Source organism: Peromyscus leucopus, chromosome 4 (assembly GCF_004664715.2).
Source record: "Peromyscus leucopus breed LL Stock chromosome 4, UCI_PerLeu_2.1, whole genome shotgun sequence".
Taxonomy (NCBI): Eukaryota; Metazoa; Chordata; class Mammalia; order Rodentia; family Cricetidae; genus Peromyscus; species Peromyscus leucopus.
Genome location: NC_051066.1, coordinates 70,211,772 through 70,228,788, shown reverse-complemented (window position 1 = coordinate 70,228,788; position 17,017 = coordinate 70,211,772). Strand labels below are relative to the sequence as shown.

General features: G+C 40.8%; 1 protein-coding gene across 5 annotated transcripts in view; it reads left to right on the top strand.

The window, feature by feature from the left end:
* Ttc17 (tetratricopeptide repeat domain 17) overlaps positions 1-17,017 on the top strand; it is a 105,435-nt gene that overhangs the window by 17,180 nt on the left and 71,238 nt on the right. For all 5 annotated transcript variants that reach the window (XM_028879007.2, XM_028879006.2, XM_028879008.2 and 2 more), the window contains exons 3-10: positions 6,346-6,515; positions 7,128-7,239; positions 7,464-7,595; positions 8,969-9,078; positions 9,842-9,986; positions 10,413-10,552; positions 13,207-13,367; positions 15,417-15,529. In XM_028879007.2, coding sequence (XP_028734840.1) covers positions 6,346-6,515; positions 7,128-7,239; positions 7,464-7,595; positions 8,969-9,078; positions 9,842-9,986; positions 10,413-10,552; positions 13,207-13,367; positions 15,417-15,529 — 1,083 coding nt within the window. The remainder of the gene's footprint in view (positions 1-6,345; positions 6,516-7,127; positions 7,240-7,463; positions 7,596-8,968; positions 9,079-9,841; positions 9,987-10,412; positions 10,553-13,206; positions 13,368-15,416; positions 15,530-17,017) is intronic.

Genomic DNA, 17,017 nt, shown 5'->3' with positions numbered 1-17,017 from the left:
GTGACTTGGAAGTTAGCCTGATCTATATAGAGAGTTCCAGGATTACACAGAGAGACCTTGTTTCAAAAAGAAAAGAAGAAAAAAAAGGAGTGAAAGAAAGGACCTGGCCAGGTGGCACACACCCACCATCCCAGCGCATGAGTCCCAGGCCAGGCCAATGTGCATAGAGAGCTACTGTCTGCAAAACAGGGAAGAAAGGGCTTTATGACACCTAAAAATTCTAATTTTCATTCATTTTGAAGGAGTAAAAACTAGGATCTCACTATGGTGTTTTCTTGTGATTAAGTCAAAAAGTCTTAACCAGTTTGTACCATGAAAACTTGAAAGTTATATGTAGAAAAACAAAATACGAATTTTATTTAATGAACAAACCAAGCAGCATTTTTAGGCACTGATTTTTATCATTTATATCTATGAGCTGGGTTTGCTCAATAATATGCACTGATTGGAAAAACTAAATTTTCTCCCATAAACTATCTACTTGAAAATTAAAATGTAAAGTATATCTAAATTTTAAGGAAACTTAAGTTATAGAAAAAGTCAAATGCCAGATAAGAGTCAGAACGTATTGGGAATAAGGAGTGCAGTGTGAAGTACTGAGGCAGGAAGGAATCCAAAGGACCAGCTCAGTTTAGACGGAAGAACCTAAAAACAAGACCCGCTCAGGTTCTCAAGGCAGGCATGGCAAAACTAAAGGCACAAGGCTCAGGGCTTAGGCAACCCGTCACAGTCCATCATGAAGGACCTTAGCAGGCAGGAACTGAGACAGAAACCACAGAAGCACACTGCTTACTAGCTCATGGTCAGCTACCTTTTTTTATAACTCTCAGAATTGCCTGCCCAGGGCTGGCACCACGCATAGTGGACTGGACTCTCATCAATCATTATCATCAAGAAAGTGCCCCCACAGACTTGTGTGTGGGCCAATCTGATGGAGGCATTTTCTCAGTTAAGGTTCCTACTTTCCAAATGACCACAGCTTGTGTCACATTGTCAAAAGAGAGAAAAAAACAAAACCCACTTCACTAGAACAGTTTTGTGGACGTTGAGCCCAGAGCAGACTGGGCAAGCACTGTACCACTGAGCTGTGTCTGTACTCCAGTGGCTTATCTCTTACCTTGAAAATCAGCTTCCTGTTCAACTAAGGCAATAATTCTTTTCTGGTCACACTAAGCCCTGAATTTGATAGACATGAATTCAAACTGGTACCTCTTTCAGCATATATGTGTCTGCAGATGTTTAATTTGTGTGAAGTATAAGGGAAGGGCTGTTAGCACCTGTGAACTAGCACCCACAGATCTAGTGTTTTTAGAATGCAGAATTCAGTGTCACAATATTGGGAAATAAGTCTCTCACCCTGATACTACTGGTTTTATCACTTATAACTTTGGAAATGTTGATATTTTTTCCACTAGTATCAGAAATACAATAGGTTTCTTTTTAGGGATTCATGTTTTGAAGCATGACCTGTTTTTACCTAAACATAGTGTTCAAATAAATGGCAATGGTTCAGAAGTTAGTTTTTACTTTTAGATACATAAACACATTATGTGTACTTACTGCTGTTACTTTTTTAGTGGCATAAATAGAATTCAATTTAATGATATATAGGGGGAAATATGATTAATTCATCCAGTAAGTGAAATGCAAAGGAAAAGTGCTGGATCCACCCATTTTGAAGTAAGTTCAGTGTAGGAATTTGTGCTTACTTCATATAGACAGGAGTGATAGGTGAGATACAAATACAGCTATAAAAATGAATGGCCAAGCCTAACAGCAGTGGAAGCCCACCCACGAAATCAGAAGTGAATAGAAACGCTATGGGGAACATAGCCACGCACAGGCTGTGATGTCTGTGAGCTAAGACACTGACCATACTCTGAGTAAGATGAAGGGGCAGGACCAGGCATACTGCTTCCATATGGGTAGAGCCAAGTTTTGCTCTTACAAAGGATCTGAGGAGAAAATTAGCAGAAAGGTAAAGTAAAGGCTGATGAATATGAAAGAAAAGTCGTCCAGCAGTAGCTGCACCCTCAGTTAACCGTCATGTCAGGGTAGAATGTCACATGTAGTAAAGCTCTACGATGCTCAGTAAGATCTGGCTCTGACTTGGGAACTGGGCACATCCTGGAAGTCGCTTCAGAACATGAGTCATAGGAGACTGTTGTGGAGTATTCAACGAGCTGAGATTTAAAACTCATTCAAGAATGAAGTCAGGGTGAAGATGTTTTCTGGCACATAAGCAGAACGTTTTCCAACCACAGACCCTCACTTGTATGAAAACGTGAAGGATCTACTGTGTAAAAAGAAAAATAGAGTGGAAGTACATAGGATATATGATGGTGATTTTAAAGCCTTGAAAAAGTTGCTAAATGTATTTATTTATGGTGTCCTAATAGGTTAAACTATATGAAATTAACAGTATGTAGTTGGAATTGGGAATAGTTAAAATAGTTTAGACTTTTATAATGTTCGGAAGAAAATAAAAGGAAATCATATTGGAAATATTTTCAGCGCATATATTAAAAATGTAGAAATGTAGCTGGGCGGTGGTGGCGTACGCCTTTAATCCCAGAACTCGGGAGGCAGAGGCAGGCGGATCTTTGTGAGTTCGAGGCCAGCCTGGTTTACAGAGCGAGATCCAGGAAAGGCACAAAGCTACATAGAGAAACCCTGTCTCAAAAAACCACCAAAAAAAAAAAAAAAAAATGTAGACATGTCTCCATGCTAAGTTGTCTTGCCAAAAATCTAATTAAACCCGACATCAATCGTTTTCTCTACTACTAGTTCCTTTTGTCATAGTTTCTTTTACCTATTTAAAAGATTCCTCTGAGAGGCCTGTAGGTTTTGTCAGACTGTCAAGAAATCTGTGACACAGACAGGATCTTACCCAGAATCCCCCGTCAGTGTTCAGAGAAATGCAGAGGAAGATGCTAAGGAACTAAGGGACCCTTCAATGAAAACCTTCCAGAAGACTGGCAGATTCTGTGGGACGAACAGCCTGATTCCATAACAAATCATATGGGGAAGGGAGAGGGGGAAATAGTGTGGGAACTACTAAATGTGGATAGATGAAAATAAACAACTAGTTGTAGTGTAGATTTCATTGTATTCTTTTTTAAGACTTTTTGGATTTTTTTAATTATACAATGACATATGATATCTGCTCCCCCATTTCTCACTCCAACCCCTCTCATATCCCCCAACATTTCTCCCTCCCAACTTCATGTTTGTTTGTTTTTAATAACCTACTAAGTCCAGTTAACGCTGCCGATATGCTCATGGGTGTGGGGCTTTCTACTGGAGGATGGGAAACCCACCGTGGACCATATCCTCAGTAAGGAGTGATTCTCCCTCCCCCAGCAACAACCCACTACCATTAAGTCCTGAGTATAAGGGAGGAGCTTGAGGTCATCTGTACCTATCTCTGCTGGGGTTCTGGCGCCTTGATGCAGGTGACCACAGCTCCTGTGAGATCGTGATTGCCAGAGCCATGTCATGTTTCACAGCACACACACACATACACATACACACACACACACACACACACACACACACACACACCGTCCTCTGGCTCTTCCATTCTTCCTGCCTCCTCTTCCACCATGTCCCTGACCCTTCATGTGGTGAGCTTAATACTGATGTTTCATGTAGGACTGGGCACTGAATCTCTTATTCTCAGTGTCTTGTACATGTCTCCACTGAGTGCTGCCCACTGCAGGAAGCAGCCTCTCTGCCCAAGGCCAAGAGCAGCACAGGCCTGTCTGTGCTGGGAGCTGGGCTGACCTGGCTAGTGGGATTCTGATACAAGCAGGAATTTAAAACTGGATTCAAAAGAAGGGAAGAAAGACACAGTTGAGTACTTGAACATGGGCTATGATATTAAGAGGTTATTATTTTAAATACGTGACAACGATATGATAATTTTAGGTTTCTAAGTTATTTTCTTCCAGAAACAAAAATATTTACTGATTAAAAAATTAAAATTGGGGGGGGGGCGGTGGGTTGGGCACTGAAGAGCTGGCTCATCAGTAAGAGTACTTGCTGCTCTTTCAGAGGACCAGGCTTCAATTCCTAGCACCCACATTGCAGCTCACAACTGTCTGTAACTCCAGTTCCAGGGGATCCAGTGTCCTTTTTTGCCCTCTCTGGGCAGCAGGCATGCATGTGGTACACACACACACACACACACACACACACACACACACACACAAACCCACATAAAATAAAAATAAATGGATCTTTAAAAATAAAAAAACAAGAAATCTCAGTGCTGTTCTCATGAAGGAAAGGTAGGAGCTCAAGGAAGAACAGCCAAGCAATATGAATGAGCCTGTTCACAGTTTCCACTGGCTGATTGGCAGGATGGCCCAGTGGGTAAAAGTGCTTGCCGCACAGGCTGGAGTTGATACTTGAATTGACCTCCACATGCATGCCAGTGGAGGCACTTATATACACATAATAATAAATAAAATTTAAATTGGTTAAGTAAAAAAAAAGTTGTGAAAATAATCACGTTTACTCACATTCCATTGACCAAAGAAAATCACATGGCTAAGCTTGTTATAGTCATCATGAAGAACAGATTTAACAGTGTCTAAATCAGATGTAGGGCTGATAAGTGGGTAAGGGTACTGCTAAGCCTGGTGATCGAGTTCAGTCTCCAGAACCAACATGATGGAAGGAGAGAACCGACTCCCACATAATGTCCTCTGACCTTCAAATGCCTAGTTGTATGCCTGCCAGAATTCTTGCACTGAACATGGGCAAGCCTATTATGGGAAAGTAAACTGATACCCCCAACAGCCATCAGTTGCCAATAGCTCCTCTACTAGGGGTGGGACTGTGGGAAGGCTCACCCTTCCCCAATCCGTGCTGGAATTTTCTCTGGCTTGGTCTTGTGAATGCTTCACAGCTGCTGTGAGTTTATGTGTGCAGTAGCCTGTCGTGTCTGTATGAGATGGTGTTCTCTATTATCTCTGACTCTTCCCCCTCTTCTGCGACAAGAGCCTTGCAGTGAGTTTGATATAGATGTCCCAGTAGAGCTAAGCACTTCCCAGTCTCTTGTTCTCTGCACTTGACTAGCTGTAGTTCTCTGCATTACTCACCATACACAGCAGAAGGAAGCTTGAAGACTGAGGGATGCTGATCTATGGTAGAGTGATAAGGATTTACACTATAGTTTAAGCTGAATACTGGTACTGAGTTTTCCTGTAGGATCTGTGACCTGCCCAGATAGAAGTTTTTGGCCCACTTGACCATTATTTTAGTTTTAAAGTATTTTTTTAATTAAAAAAAAAAAAAAAAAAAACTTGTGTATGTGGGTCAGGTATATGCACGTGAATGTGAGTGTCCATGGGGACCAGAGGAAAACATTAGATAGATCCCTTACAGTTGGAATTACAGGGTGTTGTGAACCACTTGATGTGGGTGCTGGCAGCTGAACTCAGGTCCTTTGGAAGAGCAGTCAGTGCTCTTAACTACTGAGCCATCTCTCCAGCCCCTAGCACTTTGTTTTGTTTTGTTTTTATTTTTTTTTTTAATTTTTTATTTTTTTTTTTTTTTGGTTTTTCGAGACAGGGTTTCTCTGTGTAGCTTTGCGCCTTTCCTGGGACTCACTTGGTAGCCCAGGCTGGCCTCTAACTCACAGAGATCCGCCTGCCTCTGCCTCCCGAGTGCTGGGATTAAAGGCGTGCGCCACCACCGCCCGGCTTGTTTTGTTTTTAAAGTAAAGAAAAAAGTTTAGAGAATCAACCTAAGCACTGACAAAAAAGATATATTTTTATACATGCATTCATGTGGAAAATCTAAGAGCTATAACTAATACAGGCAAATGTGAAAATATAGTGTTAAGTTTAACAAGATGTACAGCAGTATATCAACATAAGAACACTCATGTAAAGAATTGAGTTTTTATTTTGGATCAGCATATACATTATCAAAATAATGTTTCATAACAGAACAAATGAATCCTGCATATGGATACCTTTTAGAGAGGCTGGTGTTAACTAGGGTAATTAAGAGCACTTCAGAATCTGTGCCTTCCTCTGACTAGTTCAGTGCTCATTAAATTCTCTTTTGATATCAGTGGCATCTAGCTGAAATATTTTTTAATCCATTTTTTCTTTAACTTGTATTTATTTGTGTGTGGAGGTGTGTGTGTGTGTGCTGAAGCACACGTAGGTACCTGCATAAATGCATGACAATTAGAAAGCAATTTGCAGGAAGTTCTCCTGTTCCATCATGTGAGTTCTGGAAATGGTCAGATCCTCAGGCCTGGTAGCAAGTGCCTTTACCTGCTGAGCCATCTCACGGGTCCCCGTTGTGTTTTTATTTTCTTACTAGAAGCAATTAGTTGCTCAAAAAATTCACATAGAAGAGAATGAGGACAGAGACACAGGACTAGAACAGAGACACAATAAAGAAGATCCTGACTGCATCAAGGCCAAAGTGCCCTTGGGAGACCTGGATCTCTACGATGGCACATATATAACTCTGGAGAGCAAGGACATCAGGTAAAGTGGTTCTCTTTTCAAGGCCTGAATCAGTAAGAAAGAAGTTCCTGAAAGTTAAGATTCATCACTGATGAGTTTATTGAAATTTGAAAGTTCAAAGTACATAATGTATATAGAAAGCTTGCAAATCAATTAAGATATATTTCATACCACAATATTAAACGGAGTTATTTACAGTAAAAAAAATAAAACACAAGTGCCCAGTAAACACGTGGAAATACTTCTCAGAATTAGCATATGTGTGCAAGTTAAAACAGTTTCATCTGCCATAATGCAAAGGGAGCCCCTAAAGATCAGCATCCATAAGAACATGGAAAGGCTTTCAATGGCACTCTCGCTTAGTTTGACATTTCTAGAAAAATTTGAGCAGTAATTTACCAATCTTTGAAAGACCACCATCATAGCTACTACTATTTTCTGATTCTTGCCCTGCCTCTTTTAATTTGAACTCCCCAAACATTTGACTTTTTATGGCAGCTCTTTGGAAAGGTACAAATGTTGGTTGAGTACTGTTGCTTATAAGGTTGAAGTGCAAGGAGATTGTGAGAAAATTAGATGTTCTTCAAAGTACTGTTGTACCTCTTTCATTCACTAACTGCTTCTTGATTTTAGCCCTGAGGATTTTATAGACACAGAATCTCCTGTCCCTCCAGACCCGGAACAACCTGATTGCACTAAAATCCTAGAACTTCCATATAGTATACATGCTTTTCAGCACTTACGAGTAAGTGGAGAACTTTAGAGTTTGGGGGGACATTTGTTTTTCTTTTATTTGGTCTTATGTTTATAAAAAGTATTTTCTTTTCTCACAAACCACTTTATAATTTTACCTATGAATCTTATATCTTAAAACTACTTTAAAATAAATCCTACGGGATACTGAGTTTCTTATGTCTTACATCCTCTACTATTTTTTTACTGTGTTTTTCAAATTGCCTCCTTCTTTAGGGTGTGCAAGAGAGAGTTAATCTATCTGCCCCTCTTTTACCTAAAGAAGATCCGATCTTCACATACTTATCTAAACGCTTAGGAAGGAGTATCGATGACATAGGCCACCTCATTCATGAAGGCCTGCAGAAGGTGAGTCACCCAGTGACTGACTGAGCTGGGAGACTGTGTGCGCACAGGGATGTGTTCCTCTCGGGAGGATCTAGAGTAATGATTACATTGGTACAAAATACAGCATTCAACAGGAGAGAGGCATAGGTAGAGTCATTTCCTTTACCAGGAAGAGATACTGAAAAGACTTATTTAAACTAATTCAAGAAAAGGGGACGGGGACCTAGTCGAAGCAATGGGGCTTATAAACTATATTATATTAGTTAAGTTTGTAAGAACATTAACCATGGATGCATCTGTACACAGTACACATTACCACTGCTCTCTTCCCCAGTTACCACTATAGTCTTCTGTAATTTTCTCACAAGAACTTCTCCCTGGTAGTGTGTGCCCATAGTCTCAGCTGCTTCTCTCTTAAACCCACCAGCTTAAGACCAGTGTAGGCAACACAGAGACCCCAGCTCCAGAAACTAAGGGAAGTGGGGAATTACGGAACGCGAGCCAAGAATGTAGATGTGTCATCCAGGCAGGTGTGGGGATTCAGAGGACGCTTGTTGCTCTTTCCTTCCCCGTTCCTAAGGAGCCCCAGGCTGGGGTGTCTAGCTCAGTTGGTGCAGTGCTTGCCCAGCCCTCGTAGGGCCCTGACTTCCGTTCAGCATTGCATAAACCCGGTGTGGCTGGTGCATGCTTGTCATTCCATACTCTGGAGGCAGAGGCAGGAACATCACAAGTTCAGTCATCCTGGACTACAGAGCATGTTGGAGGCCAGCTGGGACTCTGTGAGACCTCATCTCAAGAAGAAAATACAGTTCTGTTTCTAAGCAGTATTAATTATGGTGGTATTAGATAAAATATATTATTACAACATTAATGTATAGTTTATTCAGATACTTGGTTCTATATATTGAGAGAATTTTTTGAATAAAAGTAAGAAAACAGTTGTATTTTCAAATGCATTTCTGATTTTTATAGTGAAGTTACCCTCTTCACCTTGTCTTTCCAAAGGTGAGTTTGAGGAATCAGGAAAATTGGGGTGGGATGCTCCCTCACTGACATTGATAGGACTTTGTTGCTTGTTCATTTGTGTGTTTGCTTGTGAGAGACAGGTTCTCACTGTGAGGTCCAGTCTAGCCTGGAACTCACTGTGTAGCCCAGACCAGCCTCAAAGTCTTGACAATCCTCCTGCCTCAGCCTCCCACCATGGCTCTACCAGGTTCTTTGGACAGGAGTGGTGTTTTTGTGCTGCATCCCTGTGTTCTTATCTCAGTAGTTTGTCTTGCTTTCTTCATCTTGAGTTTCAGAAGAGCCAGTGTCTGAGTTGTGCTCATTTTGAACATCTTCAGTCGAAGAAACTGTCTTTTCTTAGATGTGACTGTTGTTTTGATTCCTCCTAGAACTCTTCCTCATGGGTACTGTATAACCTGGCTTCATTTTACTGGAGAATAAAAAATGAACCGTATCAGGTAGTGGAGTGTGCCATGCGAGCACTTCACTTCTCTTCCAGGTAAGATTCCTCCTCTTCAGGGCCTCCTCATTAGCCACATCACTGAGGATTGGTAAAGAGTAACACATGGGGAACAATAAGACGCAGTGTCGTGTTATAATTAGACACTTCTCCATGTCTTAAAGAAATTAGCTCATCACAAAAAGAAAAAGATCACAGATATCAGTAAGTTCAAAGTGAAAACTGTGTAATATACTTTTCATTACCTTTATAAAGTAAATAGGCTGTGATTCACATGAGATATTAGTGCCAGGACATATACTGGAGGCATTAGCATGACTTGTATGTGTGTAGGTGTATGTGCATGGGTGCCTATACCCACACATTGCATGTGTAGAGACCAGAGAGCTACATCAAGTGTCTTCCTCTGTCACTGTCCACCTTATTTTTAAGATGGAGTCTCTCACTGAACCTGAAGTTTGATATTTCTGTTAGATTAGCTGATTGGTCAGCAGGCTCCTGGGATCCTTCTGTCTTAAAGTGATGCTGTCAATGCACCAGGCTTTTATGTGAGAGCTGAAGGTCCAAGCCCTGAGCTCTCTCCCCAACCCCCCAAATGGACTTCTCTTCAAGCAAATATAAGCCATAAATGAATTTTTAAATCATAGAATGTCTGTGAGATCTTATTTTTGTGGCAACATTTGTAGCTATGAGGTTGAGGAAGGATTGTCAGTAATTTTAAAATGAGATGTGAAACATGAGAGTAGATACACAGAATTATGACATGTGCTCCCTGACCTCTAGCTGCATTCTTCTCTTCTAGGCACAATAAAGACATTGCTCTGGTCAATTTAGCCAATGTTCTACACAGAGCACATTTCTCTGCTGATGCTGCTGTCGTGGTCCATGCTGCTCTGGATGACAGCGACTTCTTCACCAGCTACTATACACTGGGGAATATATATGCAGTAAATACTACTTTTCTGTTTGTTGAGCTAAAAGAGTTGCTAGAGGGAGTTGGGCTTTGTTTATTTCATCTTCTTTTTCTCTCAGGAGACTGCTTTTTTCCTTTCCATTTTTGTCTGAACAATGGAAATAAAGTAATTGGTGGGAAGGGGGAAAATCACCTCAACACTGTGTCATAATGCTCTTAGCTTTTGGACAGAATATAAAAAACCTGAAATTCTAAACTGAGGGCTGAACTTTTTAAAGATAGCAGGCCTTTCCAGCTGTAGTATGCCTTGCTGTTGTGGGGAAGGATCAAAACGGTTTTCAGTGCACAATAAGGTAGATAAGACTTCATAAATCATGCGGGCTTTGGACAGATGCAACCAGCCATGGATAACATTTCTTCCACTGTGTTATATATGTGTGTGTTTGTTTTGTCTCCCCAGATGCTCGGGGAATATAACCACTCGGTGCTCTGTTACGACCATGCTCTGCAGGCCAAACCTGGGTTTGAGCAAGCTATAAAGAGGAAGCATGCTGTCCTGTGTCAGCAAAAACTGGAGCAGAAGCTGGAGGCTCAGCACAGGTAACTGGAAGGGGAAAATTGCACTGAAGCACCAACACCAGAGACCCTTGGGTTAAAACCATAGCATTACCTTAACATGGTCAAAACAGTTGAGGAGAAAACCTCTTCATAGTGCAGGTCCATCCCTGTTCACCAAATCCAAGTGGCTTAACACAGTTCAGTGACAGTCCCCCCTGACTCTCCAACAACGTCAGTGCCAGGAATAGACAACATTGTAATGAAAAGCTCTCAGTTTAGATATTTACAGGTTGGTTGGTTGTTTTCACACAGTTTCGTTCTATAGCCCAGTGTCTTAGTTATTTTTCTATTGCTGCAAAGAAACAGCCTGACCACAGCAACTTGTAAAGGAGAGAATTTAGTTGGGACTTGCTCACAGTTTCAGAGGGTTAGTTCATGACCATCATGACAGACCATGGCAGCAGACAGACAGTCATGGTGCTGGAGTGGGAGTTGATAGCTTACATTTGATCCACAAGTAGCAGCAGAGAAAGAGAGAGACTGAGCCTGGTGTGAGCTTTTAAAACCTCAGAGCCCATACCCACTGACACACCTCTACCAACAAGGCCACACCTCCTAATCCTTTCCAAAATGGTTCCACAAACTTCAGACCAAGCATTCAAATATATGAGATCATTCTTGTTCAAACCACCCCGACTCAGACTAACCTAGAACTCACTGTGTAGCCCAGACTCACCATGAGCTCTCAGCAGTCCTCCTGTCTTAGCCTCCCAAGTACTAGGATCGCAAGTGTGAGGCACCATTCCTAGCCCTTTGACCTCTTGTTGTAATCACGACACTTGGTGCTCTTGGGGAGGTTCTGGATATGCAGGAATTCTGCTGATTAGTTTTATTTAACAGAATACAGTGTGTCGGTGGAATCATGTGTACATACAGTATTTGATCTTTTTTTAAGCCTTTAGCTCCTAGGGTCAGACATTGCTTTTGATCCACATTTTCATTGAGTGTATGTTGGGTTGAACAGCAATGAAACTCTTTTGTACTTGATCCTATCAGGATTCCTAGCAAAATATGTTTGCTTCCATAGATAATAAGGCCAGCTAAGAAACTTGGTATGATTCAGAAGAAAATTTTTTTACTCCTCAGAATTAGCCTTCATATTTTGAGTCTATTTTGGTTATTAAAAAATTAAGGTGGAATTTAGAACCCATTAAATGTGGGTTTTTACTCATTTCCTAATCTGTTTAAAGCATTATGTAGTGAGACAGAAGAGATGGTAGCAAGCTTGCTTCCTTGTAAAAGCCTTCTGTTCCACTGGGCCAGATTGCATATGCCCTGGCTGAGCATCTTCCAATGTAATTCTGAGTACCCGAACTCACTCCCTCACAATCTTTACAGGTCTAAATTTTCCATATTATAATACAGTGTATAATAAAGTTCCAGGGTTTAAACATAGTCAGGAAGCTGGCTCATTGAAATCAGATGGTGATGAATATTTCTAAACAATATTTCTCTGTTTTAAGGAACTAGAATATGAGACCAGGATACTATGGCCAATAAAAATGAAAATGAGAAAAGGATTCTAAAATGATTTTGAATGTCAGTGGAATATATATTCCTGTGATAAAACACCATAACCAAAAGGAACTTGGGAAGGAAGAGTTTATTCCATTTTAGAGCTTACAGTCCATCATTGAGGGAAGTCAGGGCAGGAACCTGGAAGCAAAAACTGATGCAGAGGCCACAGAGGAATACTTGGTCAGCCTGCTTTCTTACAGCACCTGGGACCATCGGTCTATGAGTGACACAGCCCCCTGTGGGATGGGCCCTCATGTGTCAATTATTAATAAAGAAAATGCCCACAGGCTTGCCTGAAGCCCAGTCTTATGGAAGGATTCTCTCAGTTGTAGTTCCCCTTCTTAGATGACTCTATCTTGTGTCAAGTTAACATAAAACTAGCCAGCACAGATCCAGTTTTTAATTACTTATGTATTGGTGTATCATCTGTCTATGATGCAAAGGAGTAAACCCAGGACTTGTACTTGCTAGGCAAGTTCTCTGACATAGCCTCAACCCTAAATTCATTTTAGCTGACTTACAGAGACATAAAAATGTGCATATTTATGTTGTACTATGTGAAATTTCAACGCATGGTTCTATTGTCCAGATCTGTCTTTTGTCTGTTCACCATAACGATGTGTAAATATTTGAGGAGATGGTGTTTTCAGCTTGGGTGGCTGGGAGGGTGGCATTGCTTTTTGACTGTGGAGAAAGGACGCATAAGGGAGAGAGCACGTTTTACAGACGGTCCAGTTCAGCTGGGGAAGGCCCCACAGCAGACTCACCACAGCCCCCTCTGCTCCGCCTCGCCTTAGCATGTGCTCAGTTAGAAGTCATGGGAAAACAAGGCAGGTGATTTCTGTTTTTATGACATATGAAAAACCCAACACATCATTTGCTTTTGAGAAAGCCTTTGCATTTATGTTTTTTCTTAAGTAATAATTTAAATTTAAATGTTTCCCAAGTATTAATTTTTAAAACAGCATTTATTTAGCATTATTATTCTTGAACTTGTGATATAGGGTTTTTATTAATAACAATTATTGCTGATAACCATAAAGTTCATGTATTTAAGCAAGTTTTTAAAATTGGTGATTTTTCAAGGTCTGGCTTTTTCTGATATTACAAATGTTAAGGTCCCTCCAGAGAACACTGAATGAATTGAAAGAGTACCAGAAGCAGCATGACCACTACCTGCGGCAGCAGGAGATCCTGGAGAAACATAAGCTCCTGCAGGAGGAGCAGATCTTGCGCAACATCATCCACGAGACTCAGATGGCCAAAGAGGCACAGCTGGGTGAGTCGTGTCCCAAGTGCGCGCAGGTGGGAAATCCACTTCTGGCACGCTTGACTGGCAGACTTTCTGTGTAGCCCGAAAGCAGTATGAAGTTATATCTATGACATTTCTAGATCTTTTTAAAACTTATCCGTGTGTGCATATGTATGTGTTGAGTATGCCACAATGCGTGAGTGGCAGTCAGAGGATAAGTCAGAGAAGAGGAAAACCAGGGGAGTCAGTTTTCACTTTCCACCATGTGGGATCCAGGTACCGAACTCAGGTCATCAGGCTTGGCAGCAAGTACCTTTACCTACTGAGCCATCTCCTAGCCTGACTTTCTTATATCTTTTAGCTTGTTTATTTTTAGTTTATGTATATAGGTGTGTGCCTGCTTGTTTGTGTACCATGTGCTGGCAGTGCCTGCAGAGGCTAGAAATGGGCATGGGATCTCCTGGAGCCAGAGCTATAGGCAGTTGTGAGACCCCCTGTACGGGTGCTGAGAACTGCACCGGGGTCCTCTGTAAGAGCAGCAAGTGCTTTGAACTACTGAACCATCCTTAACATGCATGTCATTCTCCTAGAGATCTTGGTACAACGCAAATTCTGACTCAGGATGAATGGAGTGGAGTCGAGCTTCTGCCCTCACAATAAACACCACCGCAGGCATCAAGGCACTCCTCCACGGCAGTGCTTCTCAGCCTTCCTAATGTTGCAACCCTTTAATACAGTTCCTCATGTTGTGACCCCCCAACCATAAAATTATTTTCATTGCCACTTCATAACTGTAATTTTGTAACTGTTATGAATCGCAATGTAAATGTCTAATAGCAACCCCTGGGAAAGGGTCGATCAACCCCCAAAGGGGTTTGTGACCCACAGGTTGAAAAATACTGCTTTAAGCAAACACAGAGAAATGTTAGAAACAACATGTGCATACTCCGCCAAAGCAAATGTCCTTTTCCCCCTTGCTTTCCTAAAAACAAATACAATTTTAGAAATAGGAATTTAGACTAGAATTAGTAGGAAATCTTAGCCCAGGTCAGTAGATAAGTTGCAAAGGAGTTCCGAAGTCATTTCCATAGTTATACGTGGAATCACTCATGTGTATGATTTGTTCATTTGTTTTAGAGAAAGTGATGCTTTATTAGCATCTTTTGAAGTCTGTTTCCCCAAAAATAGAACCACTAGTCTAGAGGAACTTAGGTTGGCAAGAGATCGATGATTTGACTGTATTCCGAATATTTTGTTGGTAATTAGATCCCAGGGAACAGATCTGACAACTCAGCAATGGAGAGTAATGTCCTAGAAGGCCTTCGGTTGTTCCCTCCTCTCTTGATGAGTATGGTCATCTGGAAGGACTCTTGAGCATTGGACCTTAGCTGTGACCATTTATCACCCATTTTACAGTCCCTCTAATGGTTTATATTTGCCATTTTGAGAATAAAGAATATATTCAGGTTTTAGAATTATTTAGTGGTCAATCTGTACTTTGGAACCTGAGCTCTTACATAGACATTTGAAACGAAATTAGAAACTATATACAGCAAATTCTCTCTGTAAAGATAGATGGTGTCTTTAAACCATGTAATCAACATGAACAGAATGTAATTGCTAGAATAATTAACTAGTGGGGTTAATCTCTCTTTGTTTTCTATAGAGAGAAACTGTGACTTTAAAGATTGATTTATAATTATGTATATGTGGGGGGTGGTATGTGCAGCACATGAATACAGGTGTTCTTATCAGCCAGAGGTGTCAGATCCACCTGGAGCTGGAGTTCCAGTGGTTGTGAGCCACCTGGTGTGAGTGGTGAGGACCAAACTCAGGTTATCTGGAAGAGCAGTATGCACTTTTAACTGCTTAACCATCTCTCCACCCCCAAACTGGGACTTCTTTAATTATTTCATTTAATTAACTATTAATGAGTATTTCTCTGTGTAGATAGCCTGCATACCCCTAAGCTCTAAGAAAGAGGCACAATACTAAGCTGAGTGACTTACACTAAGAAAAAGCATGCTGTCACTGCATGACCTTGCTTATCATTTGTGTAACTTCTTCTCACCCCAGGAAACCATCAGATATGCCGTCTGGTCAACCAGCAGCATAGTTTGCATTGCCAATGGGACCAACCTGTGCGCTACCATCGAGGAGATATCTTTGAAAATGTGGACTATGTTCAGGTCCTTTTCTTGGTCTCTTCTAGTTCTTACTAACTCACTTATAAATATGTCATGTTTTTGCCTTTGACTTTTTGTAAATTAAATTGCTAAAATGTGTGACTATCATTTAAAGCTTTTAAGATTTTTATTGTCTATTAAATATATGAAGGCAGGTTTTGTTGTAAATTATCAGCTGCATGGATAACAATCTGTTTCTCAAAGTATTAGCACTGTGTCTACGTTCATATGTATTTAATTATTTTCCCCTTTGTTATGGGAGCTAGACTTGAATTGTTACTACTATTTAACTCAGTATTAATTTATCCTTCTAAGGCAATGGTTCTCAACCTTCCTAATTCTGTGACCCTTTAATATAGTTCCTCATGTTGTGGTGATCCCCAACCATGAAATTATTTCATTGCAACTTCATGACTAATTTTGCTACTGTCATGAATCATAACATAAATATCTGATATATTTGACCCACAGGTTGAGAATCACTGTTCTAAGGCATGACTAAGACCTACATAAAATGTGGGAAAGAGAACCATCTTTTTCCTAAAATCCCATTATGTTGCCCCTCCAAAAATACCAAGAAATTATATTTCCACCAATAAATAAAATACTTATTAAGTAGCATTGCTAGGTGTATGCTTTCTCTAACCATCTCTGTATGCATATATACATGACACGCACATACTTATCCACACACATGTGTACATGCAGCCATTCTAGTCTGTCTATTTTGCAAGAAAGAATATGTAAATACAATGATACTGAGTGGTGTGAAACTGTTGCTGGGTAAGTGATAGAGGGCGCATGCACAACCAGATTAATGATTATAAAAAAGATATCAAACCAAAACCAGCATTTATCCTATCCTTCATAAGACCCATTGTACATTGTCATAGAAAAATTTCCAGAGACAAACTGTTAAAATAAGAGTCAGGAAATCATTTCTAGGGAACAAACCATAAGCAAATTTGAGCCCTTTAATTAAAAAACCCCAGACAACATGAATAGAAATAGTGTCTTAGTTTGGGTTTCTATTGCTGTGTAGAGACACCATGACCATGATAACTTTTGTTTGTTTGATTGATTGATTGTTTTTCAAGACAGGGTTTCTCTGTGTAGCTTTGGCGCCTTTCCTGGAACTTACTCTGTAGCCCAGGCTGACCTCAAACTCACAGAGATCCATCTGCCTCTGCCTCCCAAGTGCTGGGATTAAAGGCATGCACCACCACCATCCAGCAACCATGGTAACTCTTATAAAGTAAAACATTTAATTGGGTGGCTTACAGTTCAGATGTTCAGCCCATTATCATCATGGTGGGACATGACAGCATGCAGGCAGACATGGTGCTGGAGAAGGAGTAAGAGTTCTACATCTTCATCTACAGGCAAAAGAAGTGAACTGAGACACTGGGCATGGCCTGAGCATATATGAGACCACAAAGCCCACCTCCACAGTGACACACTTCCTCCAACAAGGCCATACCTACTCCAACA